The 12,787-nt window shown below is 48.8% G+C and overlaps 1 protein-coding gene across 4 annotated transcripts in view; it reads right to left on the bottom strand.

Moving 5' to 3' along the window:
* CSPP1 (centrosome and spindle pole associated protein 1) overlaps positions 1–12,787 on the bottom strand; it is a 1,841,309-nt gene that overhangs the window by 602,140 nt on the left and 1,226,382 nt on the right. For all 4 annotated transcript variants that reach the window (XM_069621145.1, XM_069621146.1, XM_069621148.1 and 1 more), the window contains one exon: positions 6,682–6,837. In XM_069621145.1, coding sequence (XP_069477246.1) covers positions 6,682–6,837 — 156 coding nt within the window. The remainder of the gene's footprint in view (positions 1–6,681; positions 6,838–12,787) is intronic.

Raw genomic sequence — 12,787 nt, 5'->3', positions numbered from 1 at the left:
AGAAGTCACAGAAATCAGATATTTGGGCATCATGGTTAATACCTCGATATGTGAGAAGAGTTGGGTCCGTGATATGGAGCTCCGGATAAAGATCCTGGCAGTACAGGGCTTGCGAATTCACAACCTTTATGGAAAATTCTCCTTGATACCGATCCGGTTGTTTTACTTGCAAAAAGTCATTCCATCTATTACTTACGGAGCCGAATCTGGATGGAACCTTGATCATAAAATCTGGGCGAAAATGGAGGGCCACTTTTGGAAAAGAGTACTAAGGCTACCAAACTGCCTTTCAATTACCGTTATAAGACAAGAACTAGCCTTGGTTGACCTGTATACAACCGTGTTATGGAAATCCCTGGCACTATTGAGAAAGACGCTACTAACAAATAAAGAACCCGCATATGAAATCTTAGCAGTCAAAGACATGAGATTTGCCGGAGACGCATACAGGAAATGGTATAAGAAGGCATTTGACATTATGATAGCCGCAAAGATATCTGAAGAAATGCTGCTAAAGTGGCCACAAGTAGCCAAAAGAAAACTAAAAGAATGGTCATGGGCAGGTAACATAGCAAGACTGGAAAGCCAGACAGCTGCACCCAAACTTGGACCGACTGCTAATAAAATGAACAAGATGCCAAAGTACCTGTCACAGTTTCCTTCGAGGCATCACCGTGATCGGTTTCTGAAAATGAGAATGAACGCGATAAGAACTAAGGACATCCTACTAATAAGAAAAGACGCAGAGACCAGAGACAATCGGTGCCGATTCTGTAACGAGGACATCGAAACAGTAAAACACTTGTTAGTCGCCTGCCCCAAACTTCGATCCCTAAGATCTGTACACCTGATCAAATACGCCCCGAGAAATGAGAACATGGAGGATTGGTGGTACCGAATACTGAGTGGGAGCTCAATTCACCTAATATCCTCAGTGATAAACTTCCTCGATGCCATTCAACTGTAAAGATCATGTGAAGGGAGGGGTGGGCTTCTTGAGGCTGTAATGGAATTGTTTTGTAAATCATGATGTGTCATAACAAAAAGTTTAATAATAAACTATGTTAAAAAAAAAAAAAAAAAAAAAAAAAAAAAGGTCCATTTGTACCTGATCTTCATCACCAGTTCCCTCACAACCGGGTCCATCGCCCGCCGCTTCTGAAGAGTCACAAGAGCCAGATCCTGGAATAGACACATTTCCACTCCGTTCATCTTTATGTGATCCATCCCCCTGGCCTTCCTCAAGATCTCCTTCTGTGGGTACGAGGACAGCGCCACTAGCACATCTCTGGGACGCTCCCCCGGCTCGCCTGTTCTTTTGGGGCCCACCCGGTGGACCCTGTCTATTTTGGCATCCTCCACTTCTAAGATATCTCTGAAGACTTCTTGCACTGCATGCTTTAAATCTTTCTCCTCCACCGTCTCCACCATATTTTTAATACGGATATTCGATTGGCGGGACCGATTCTCAATGTCCTCGCATTGGAGCTCCAGATTGTGTGTCAGTCGCACCAACTGCTCCTGCGTTTCGCCATACTGCTGCGCTTCCTCATTTTGCACAACCTTTTCTAATGTGTCGGTTCGCTCCTCCAGTTTTGTGACATCCTGCCGAAGTTCCAGGACTGCCTGTTTCACATCTTCTCTCATATTGGAGAACTGGCCCTGTACTGTGGACATGAATTTATCTTGCAGGTCTATGAACCAAGCTTGCATGTCCTTCGATATTTGCGTTCCCGGCTGGGGGGACTGGCTACGAACCCCGGATGCTTCCGCCTGCATTCTTCCTCTGGTGCCACTAGAGCAGTCGGCCGACCACAACTGCACTAAATGTGCGTCCTGCTTAGAAGCCTGGGGTTGCGGCCCCGAATGCGCCCCTTTCCCTTTAGACTTGGACATTCGGGGTCCGTCTGCGGTCGTCCAATCTCCTCGGAGCTATGCTTTCCTTCCTCTGGTGCCAAGTATACGTGGAGTTGCTTGTTCCCCTGGAGTCTCTATTTGTCTGGTAAAGTCACTCCCCGGACCAGCTCGCTTCCCGCTGCTGTACTGCACCACCTGGGGTAGAATCCAAGTCCCAGAGAGGCTCCGCTATCCCTGCTCTTCCTCCACCTGTCGGGAGGGGACCCCTTACCGGAGCTCCTCCTCCACCTCTAAAGTTTGCTCTCTTCCACTGCTGAGCGTCCCCACTGCAGTCCCTCCTGTGCAGGACCCACGCTTACTCCTCTTGGGCCTCAACCTATTAACCGTAGGCCGTAGCATGAGCTGTCCTACTCCCTCGCCTTGTCTCTCTGCGACGCTTGGAGTCTGGACTGGCCGCCAAAGTCCTGTCACGTCCCCTCTATTCCGGCAGACAACGCTTGGCCCCCCCCAGTGTATAGGGGTCTTCCAGGATGGTGTGGGGCCCCCGCACCGGCTAGCGGCTTTGTTCTCCCGCGCCAGGGGGGTAATTGGGGGTAATGGGTGCCCTCACCTTCCTCCTCGTGCCAGTCCCCAAACCTCCGCCTCTATTCCCGGGAAGCAGCCCCCTCCCGTTCTGCCAACTGCGTACCTCTCCGCTGTCGGCCTTGCGTGATCACTGGGTTGGTCCGGAGAAGGCCCCCCCTCAGGCAACACGATAGATGTCGCCGCGCCTCCCCCAGGGCGCACCCTCCGCGGCCCGCTACCTTCCACTGCTCCGCCGCCAGGCGCCTCCGATCTGGTCCCTGCTGCCCACTGGACTCCTCAGGTGCAACGGCAGCCTGCCTCTCCCCGGATGATACGAGGGTCCCCACCGCGGGCCGAGGCGGCGCAGCTCCTCCTTCCGAAAGCGCCCCGAGTTCAGATAAATGCCACCGTTCCTGCGCCAGCACTCTCCCGGACGTGGTCCCAGACGTGGCCCCCAATTAACTCCCGGGACCGATGGGGGCAGGATATGTAGCTCCAAATGCTTTGCTGGGTGCTTTACTGTCACGGCCCGGCGGGAGAGATCCCTACAGACGTCCTCTCAACGCGGCCGCCATTTTGGAAAAAGAGCAAAAGATTTTTGAACCATTGACTTTGGCCCTAAGCTTTTTCTATCTGATTTTAACCTTGTAGCCTCTCTTGTTCAATTGCGCCGATTACTTACCTGTTGGTGTTGCCTAATTTCTAATAACTTTGTCTTTCCCTCCCTTTTAAATTGCTGGAGTGCATTTTGCGAGCCTGACTTGTCTAGAATTCAAGGGAAGAGGTGTGGTGTATTTAGGATTGTTATTTTAACTTGCTTAGAAAGGTGAACTGTTATACAACTGATAAGTAAATAAATATATATTCTTTTACTTGAATCGGCCATGACTCTGATCTTGAAACCGGGGAAAGACCCTACAGAATGTACGTCCTACGGTCCTATAGCCCTGCTAAAAAAAAAATGCGAAAGTTTACAGTAAAATCATAGCCTGTTGTCTTGGAGAGGTCCTCCCATTATTAATAGCTAAAGACCAGACAGGTTTCATTCAAAACCGGTCTGCACTTGATAATATTCGTCAGACAATTGACCTAATACCCCTAGTCCCCAAGATCCCAGGCAGCCTCTCGATGCCATTCCTAGATGCTCATAGAGCTTTTGACAGCATGTCGTGGGAATACTTGAAAGTGGTGCTAAAAGGGGGGGTCGGTTTTGGCCCGAAGTTCTCTAGACTGAACCTCTCGAACTTCCAAATTCCATCAACTCAGGTGCGGGTCATCTCACAATTGTCCACTCACATAGCGCTAGTTAAGTGAACTAGGCAGGGCTGCCCCCTATCTCCATTGATGTTCGCAATGGCCATGGAACCCTTGGCACAGCAGGTCTGCCTTCACCCAAACATTCAGGGCTTTGAATTTGAAGGGCAATGCCACAAAATCGCTTTATATGCAGATGTGTTCTGCTTCCTAAATAATGCACTCGGCTCTCTCCCGTCCTCATAGATTTGCTAGCCCAATTCACAGCGATCTCTGGGTTCGCTGTGAATTCTGCAAAATCAATGGGCATGAGCCTGTCGGAATCCCCTGTCACGCTGACAACCCTCCAGAGCGCTTTCCCCTTCCACTGGATGACAAAAGATATCCCTTATCTGGGAATACCCCTGACCCCTACATATGCAGGGCTAATGAAAGCCAATATCCCCAACCTCCTGTAAGAAGCCAAGGATTTCTTGCTTACAAAGGTGGACCTCACAAGAGATATCATGGCTGGGACGAATCAACACAGTCAAAATGTCTCTTCTCCCGAAACTGCTATACACATTTCATGCTCTTCCAGTAATGATCCCAGAACGGGACCTTCTTGAGCTGCAGAAGGAAATATGGCAATTTGTATGACAGGGTAAAAAACCTAGACTTCCTCACAAGCTCCTCATGAGAAGAAAAGCGCAGGTTGGCCTGGGGCTCTCTTCAATTCCGAGATATTAACGAGTAGCCCAAGTAGCTGCGATATTGAGCTGGGCAGACACAGCTGAATCGCCCAAATGGCACGGCATTGAACAGACAACATCTCATTTCCCCTTGAATTATCTCCCATTCTCCCAAGGGAAGCAGGTAACCAGCAAGATCCTATCTTGCCCACCACAATAACAACACTCCGATGCTGAGACAAAGCATGCTCGCAAGGAGGATTTGCATCAGGCCTGGGCCCTTGTTCTCCTATCACTCAGAACCCGGCCTTCACCCCAGGGCCCCAACCCAACTCTTATCGTCTCTGGTCATCAGGAACACCTTTAAGACTACGAGACTTATATGAAAACGACATGCCCCTAACCTTCGAACAATGTAAACAGAAATTCTAACTCCTGGAAACTGAAAGATTCAAATATATACAAATTCGCCATTAGGTGACTAACCCGGCCGCAAGACATGCAGCTACTAGGACCCCAACGGTAATAGAACTAACAGCCCAGGAGGGACAACAATCCAATAGAATAGCCACCTGTTACCATCTCCTGGAAAATATCCCGGGGGAAGAGAAACTCCCTTACATGAGGGCGTGGGAGAGAGAGCTAGGGGAGGACATTTCTGGGGAATCTTGGCAAAGGATATGGGGTAGAGCCCATAAGACCTCCCGGTGTACATCCGTGAGGGAGGGTGCCCTTAAACTTAGTTTTCGTTGGTACCTATCCCCACACAGACTGCATGCAATGAACCCAGACACATGCTGGCACGGGTGTGGGTAAAGGGGTGCTCTAGCTCACTCATGGTGGCATTGCCCAATCATACAATCTTTCTGACTTGAGATAAGATCCAGGATTAGAGAGGTCTCTGGCGCCTTGCTCCCCATGGACCCACGTATGTTCCTGCTAGGGGATGCTCCTGAAGACGGATCCTTTCCAATGTCTGGTCCCAGGGCTGAACTGGTCTCAACTGCTCTTGGCAGCCCGACTCACACAGGCTCGCTTTTGGAAAGATGTGGAGGGACCACACATAGCATACAGGTGGGTAAAAGTCTGGGAGTAGCTGGGCATGGAAAAGCTTACAGCCACGCTTGAGGGGAAGCTGCCAAAGTTCTCCCGCACACAGGGGCCGTTGCTAGACTATGTGGAGGAAAGAGAACAGATGTTTTTCCAACCAAGACTTGTGAAACACCTTCTGAAGCCGTGATAATGGGCATGTTGTACATGATTTGGCGGACTGCACCTAATGTGGTATTGTGTATTTTTTTTTCCCTTTTTCCTCTTCTTACCCTATATTCTCTGAGCTCACGTTACTTACCTTTAACCTGTTCTCACAAGCGTAATAGTGGCTTTATGATGAATAGGCATACGGTTAGAAGTTTAAAATGAAGTTCAGATGTCATGGAACATGCTAATGCTCTATTATTGATGTGTTATATCAGATGTACCTCATGCTGATCCAGATTTCAATAAAAAATAACGTGTTAAAAAAATATATACATATATCTAGGCACAATGAGGCACATCTGCAAGGCAATGGTGAGTTACAGTTTGACACGGAAAAAGGGGCTGACAGGGGAGTGGAGGTCCCATCAGTGGAGTGCTGTATGGTTTTACTATACTGGTGCTTAGCAACAGGGTTTGGTGCCCTCCCAATTCCTTACGACAACGCATGAGTATGTAGGAAAAACGATGGACCGTAGAATACGAGTTGGATGAGCTTGTACTTTCTAGCACATTCCCAATCTTCAACATAAACATAGTATTGTGCTGCCTTAGTATATTGGGCATTACCTTTGTACTGAAAGATTTCACAACCCACGATAAACTACCAAAGAAAGATTGTTTCCATTGACTTTGCTGCAGTGATCTGAAGTCATGTGCCAATTGCCCATGATACGCTGGCGTGAAATGGGATTGTAGCAGACAGAATTTCATAAATGTTTTTAGATGGCAAAATTAATCGCACACATTGCAACAAATACCCACCCTCCAACACATGCTACTGAAATATAGCAAGCACCTTAAGATTCCTCATCTAAGATACAAGGAGAATAATCTGGAATCACTGGGTCCATGTCTCAAATATAGACCAGGTTCGCTCAGTGATCTAAGGTTGGTACAAGTAGTGTAGATGTTTAATTTATTGCAAAGCATGTTGATGCCTTTCAAGGCGAAGTGCTACAAAAACAGTATCATTATACAGGAAAGCAGATATAAACACATCTGTTTCACAATGTATCTGCTTATTATGAAAATCAATTAATACTATGCAACGTAGGACATTGCTAGTAAAATTTACTTTTTCTTCCATTTCCAATCTTGCAGTTCTAGTTTCCTGTTCATAGTATCGCTGAAGTTTGGCATCCTGTTTCTCTTCCTCTTCTTTCCGCTTCCGTTCTGCTTCCTTCCGCCTTTCCTCAGCTAAGCGAATAAGTTCTTCATTTTTCAATTTTTGCTGCAAGGATACAAATATTTGCTTAACTCAAATTCAAAATTATTTAGTTCTTCATGCTATACTCCTTCCATTGTAACAATACATATCAATATAACCCAATTTAATAGAATTCAATGCATCGACCTCGGAAAGATGATGGGCTGGGTAGTAACATACTTGTCTAAAACAAACGCATACAGAACACTAAATATCTGCAACATCCAAAATACAGACAACCTCTAAAAAAGAGCTTGTGTAAAGAAACAACACCCTTACCATGCGCCTTCACAAACACATTCAAAATACAGTTACCACTAAGTGCTGTACTATCATTAAGCCATGCAGAGCACCCACTAACATGGATTATTTGCATTCAAGGGGAAGAAAGCAAACACCTTTGCTTTCCTGGGCTGCAAATGCATGATGCAAATCTCCATGTTTATCATTCGTTCTTAATACTGCGTTTCTAATCACATGGGCAATTGCTGAAAAGATTGAGAAGAGGCTACTGGATTTCCAGGGAAGTGGAAATAGATAGTGCTAAAAAAGAAAGGAGTGTGACGAATCATGTGAGGCTAGGAGGGGAACCTGCTATGCAACACCCTCCCCTCCCCTCCCCCCAGGGTGGCGATAAGCAGGGCCTCACAGGGAGAGACAGCCCTCTTCTCTTGGACGAGCAGTAACATCAAGCCACTGTTTGCTACTGTAACACAAGTTCCAAGATTCAATCTGTGACAAGGAGGAATGAGCTAGTAATGAAGAGTGCTCAACTAGAAACGAAAGAGTACTATAGTTCTCTGCTGGGGAGGACCCAGCAATGTAACATTAGAAACACTACTGTCAGATATGTGAAACCCGTGAGGTTCGAATCGGTAGCGTTATGAAAGCTGAGAGACACGAATTATAGGATTACAGAGAATAGGAAATTCCAAAAAAGAGGAACTCTATTGCCACAGAGATATCGGAAAAGTAGAGACTTTCAGAGACACTTAAGAAAAACAAAAAAGAGAAAATCTAAGGCCAAAAGCACCAAGAAGGGATACAAATCCCGAAAAGAGGGGAACCAAAGACATGGGCAAATCCCTTACGAGAACTGAACAAACTAATAGGAGAAATAGCCACAAACTATTTAAGAATATTAAATAGAGGCTGGGGAAGCCTATCCGGGAAAAGGGAGTCATTCTCCTGGCCTTTTCGTTATTTTGACTTTGTGGTAGAGTCTGTGTAGCTTATCTTTGGACAGACAGACATTTTGCTTTGGACTTCACAGCAGACAAGCACCCTAGTTAGTTGCGTTAGGCAGGGAAATCTATAGAATAGGGCTAGTGTGGCCGTTTCACATAATATTTAAATAAAATACCTATTATAATGCCACCAGAAGGGGTGTGGCCAGCAGCCATGCAGTAAGCAGCGGCCCCCGAAGGCTACTGCAAAATCCTGCATGGATTGCCCGATAAAGCATAGGAGAGCACATTAAAAACTTCTTTCACTGCTAAATGTGTGTGTCGGAAAGAGCCTGCGACTGGGCTTCGACACGGCAGTCTCCTCGCCAACATGGCGCCTGCTGTGCGATTGTGAGAGACTGTGTGCCGAGGGGGAGCTGGAGCGTATTGCTGGACAGCGCCGGCGAGCGAGGGATGCAGCAAAGTTGTGGAGGCACCCCTCGTGGATGGCGTACTGAGGGGTGGTGCCGACTGGGGAAAGCTCCCAAGACCCGGAACACCCGATGCGGAACCGGGTCGGAGCGCGTTGGGGCCGTGAGGCTCGGGATTCCAGCGGAAGAGGTGAGGGAATCTTCGCGGCGAGAACCAAAGAGCAACTTGGGGAGAGCAGATCAGCCATACCTGGCCCCAGCAAATAAGGCACATTGATGGCTCAATGAATGCAGGATTGACAGGAGCCCTCAAGCGCTGCGGGGAGACTGCGCAGCTTCCAAGCACCAGGCTGGTCGCCTGCTGGGACAACGTGGGAGCAGAGCAGCTCCTAGGAGGCTGGGGGACAGACTACTGGTGGATCCCATAACGAAGTGGGTGACCGGTTGAGGGGCACTGGGAGCGTGAACCCCAGGGATCCTGCGCCAAGTCCTGAATGAGGAGTTGCAGAGACTACACCTTCTCTGTGGCCTTGGAGTGGAGAGGATTGAGGGCAGCCTCGTCAGCCTTTTGTTAAGCACTGCGTAACATGGGAGCAAGCCCTAGACGGCGCAGATGGAGGAGTGGGGATCTGCGTGACTGGGAGTGCAGAGCGACATCCGGCAGCAGGGAGTAGCGGACACTGCCTAGTGGATTGAGGTGGTCTCCTTGGCTGCACTCTGGCTGCAGGGACAATCTTGTGAGAAGGGGGCTGCTGGCGTATCTGCGGAGGGGTGGATTCTGACGTGGAGTTCAAGCTGCAGCAGGATATTGCACCTAGACCTGGATGCTTAAGAGAGAAAGTGCAGGAGTGAGAAGGGGGGACCCGACCACCCTTGCTCATCTGGCTGCGTAATGACCTGCAGAGGCAGTGAACTGGATGGCAAGAGCAGGACTGCCTACACTATTTACTGATGCCGGGCAAACACAGCAAATATAAGGCCAGGCAACCTGTCACAAAGGCTTTCATCCAGAGGGAGGGTGGCAGTGCATCCCAGCTGCGTCTGCAAAATGGCAGGGAGTCAACAGGGGGAAGATGAACACTGAATGCGTCCCTGGAGCACAAAATAGAAACAGCTTCAGTAAATGTCAGACTTCGCCTACAGAATGTACGATCATTGGCAGACCAGTGCCAACATTGCTGGGAACCAGTCTAAAATTGCTATGCTGACTGAGAGGGTGCAGAAGTTGGAACGTCGCGCAGAGGATGCCGAAGGCAGGGCAAGGCGGAATAATGTAAGGATTCTTGGGCTGCCCGAAGGAGAAGGGATGCGTTCCTACTTCCTACATGGAAAACCTGCTACTACAGGAAGTCGGTCAAGATCTTAAATTACAAAGACAGAGAGCAGATACTGGATTTCTCCAGGGAGTGCGGGGTGATAGTGAGCTTGGAGGATGCTCGCTCTATTTACCCAGACTACATGCAGCTGGTGCAAAGGCGATGGGTGCCGTTTGGACCCACTAAAGAGAGGCTGCGTCGAGAGAGCCTCAGATATATGCTCATCTACACCGCAAAGCTGGAGGTACTGCACAATGGCCAATTGCATTTTTATGAGGACACCAATGAGGCAAATTCGTGGATGGACTTTGCTGAGCATAGCTCAACTGCCAGTGAGAAGAATTTATACACCATGAGGGAGATCGCTGAAGCCTGAAACTCCAAGTACTGTTAACCCACAGGGCGCAAGGATGAATGACCAGCGGGAGCTGCCCTTGTTTTGTTTTTTTTAGTAACGAAGGTCAGCTGCATCTGTGGCTGACACACGACCACGGACAGTGACCTTTTCGGTACCAGTTGGAGGGTACTGCTGCTGTGCGTGACCCGGAACAAGGGAGGGGTACGCGGGAAGCAGATAAACCTGGATATGCCTAGAGCTATTGGGTCGTTAAGGTTGGGACAGACGAATGGGGAGCAGTTGCGGGGGGTGAGTTTTTTGGGGCGGGGCAGTTCACTGTTTGGGGTTGGGACTAGGTTCATGTAACTGGTTGGATGCGGCCCGATTAGAGGGCATTTTGTCGCACATCATGGGGGCGTTCGTCGTTGGCTGGAATATAAGAGGGCGAGGGGAGCGGGGAGGACAAGGGGGTTCTGGACAGAGTTGGGCTGGTGGGGAATTAATAGGCCCAGAGGCAGGGGGGATGGATCGCGGCATGAGAGTAGTTACTTGGGGTGTCCAGTCAAAGGATCGATTACAAAAGGCTTGAGTGCAAAAGGTGAGGGTCAATAGGGTCGAAAACCAAAGGTTCGATTTTGTTTTTATTTATATATTTATTTTTGGGTTTCCGTGTAGGTAAAAAAAGTGGGTTTTACCACAAAAACAGGGGTTGGGAGGGCCCCCCCCCCCCCAAAAAGAAAAAGATATTAAAAAAAAAAAAAAATGTCAAACCTTTTGTTTGAGACTATTGATTCGAACCTTTTGTCATTCGACTCTTTGCAGTCGATCCTTTGACCTATAACCATTACTTGGAATGTGAGGGGCCTGAACAGCTACACAAAAAGGCTCAGGGTACACTTGTATCTGCTCCTGAAGGGAGTTGGCATAGCGCTCCTGCAGGAGACACCTCACAGGGGAACAGCAGAACATACTGGCTAAAAAATGGGGTGGGAAGCTATTTGGATCCCCTTTTCAGCATGTGCTAGGGGGGTACCTGACTGGGCGGCACCCGTTGTCCCATTTAAGGTCCTGGAGATTAAGCATGATGAGGAGAGGATGGTGCTAGTGCATAGTTTGTTGGAAAACCGGGAGGTGTGCATAGTCAATACATATGCTCCCAATCACAGCATTTTCTTTTTAACTCACTATATCGGCAACTGACAGTATAGAGGGGCACTGTGGATCTAATCCCTCCCTTGACAGCTCTGGCAATAAGCGCAAGAAGCCGGCTCCACCAGACAAAACACTGCTGGCTTTGCTGGGACACCACTCGCTTGCAGACAAATGGAGATCTGCGCATGGGCTGTCTCGCAGTTACTCGCACTACTCAGCACCACACAATGTGTTCACCCGCATAGACTACCTGTTCCCTGGAGTGGAGACGCTAGGCAAGTTTGAGGAGATAGAATACCTGCTGAGGGTCCTCTTGGATCACACCCCTCTGCTGGCCACGTGGCAGAAGATGCTGCATAGACCGCCGGTCCTGGTGTGGAGGCTGTGAGCAGAGGCATTACTAGACTGTGCATTCACGGAACACATGGCGAGAAGTATTGAGGGTTTCTTTGAGAACGAGGGTAGCGTGGATAGCGTGGGCACACAGTGCGAAGCTTTTAAGATAGTAATGAGAGGGGAGGCGATGGGCAGGATGAGTGGCATCATGGAGGACCTGTTGAGGGCTCTCTCGGACACAGAGAAAAAGATAGCGGAGGTGGAACAAAGGCACATGAGAGGTGAAGCGGATACAGGGGACCGGGGGGGTTGCGGTAGGAGTGCATGGCACCTGGGACAGCCTGGGCAAGTTTGACTACACAAGATACACGGGGAAGCTGCATGAATGGGGGATACATCAAGGAGACTGCTTGCATGGTTGTGGTGAGAAGAGGAACATGATGTGTGCCATTGACGACGAGAGGGGGGTAAACAAGCAGGACACAGGAGGAGGTTAACGCTGTGTTTGCCAGTTATAATGAGGTCTTGAAATGCCAGGATTTAGCAGGAACAAATTAGACATCCGGGAGGCTCAGAGTCTTGACATGGCGCAGATGGAGGTGCTTTACGAACCCCTGACAGTAGAGGATTTGCAGGCAGTTATTAGAACATTAAAAAACGGGGAAAACGCCAGGGGCAGATGGGCTGCCCGGTGAATTTTATAAGGAAATATTCGGCTGCCCTAACTCCTAGACTACTGGAGATGATAGAAGAGGAGTATGAGAAGGGGGTACTGCCACAGAGTCTGAGGGAGTCAATTATAATATTGATTATGAAGCCTGGGAAACCACCATTGGACTGCGGTTCTTACTACAGACCTCTCTCCATGGTGAGCTTGGATTGCAAGATACTCACAGCAGTCTGAACAAACAGACTTAAAGGGGTGATCGGTACTCTGGTGCACTCGAACCAGACAGGGGTATGTCCCAGGGAGGAACACCACCTGGAACTTGACAGTTGCGTAACATTATAGACTTCACCAACAACATGCGAAAGGACTGCGCTGTGGCCTCCTTAGATGCAGTCAAGGCCTTTGACTGTCAGGTGGGACTGGTTGTATGAGATGCTGTGGCAGTTTGGCATTGGTGCCGGGTTTCTAAGGTGGATGCGCATGGTTTATACAAAACCCATGACAAGTGTGTGGACAGGGAGGCACATCTGCAGATGCTGGGAAGTGAAGAAAGTACTAAGCAGGGG

Source organism: Ambystoma mexicanum, chromosome 5q, assembly GCF_040938575.1.
Source record: "Ambystoma mexicanum isolate Mex_15411 chromosome 5q, UKY_AmexF1_1, whole genome shotgun sequence".
Taxonomy (NCBI): Eukaryota; Metazoa; Chordata; class Amphibia; order Caudata; family Ambystomatidae; genus Ambystoma; species Ambystoma mexicanum.
The sequence above is the reverse complement of the archived record's forward strand: the minus strand, read 5'-3'. Positions and strand labels throughout refer to the sequence as shown.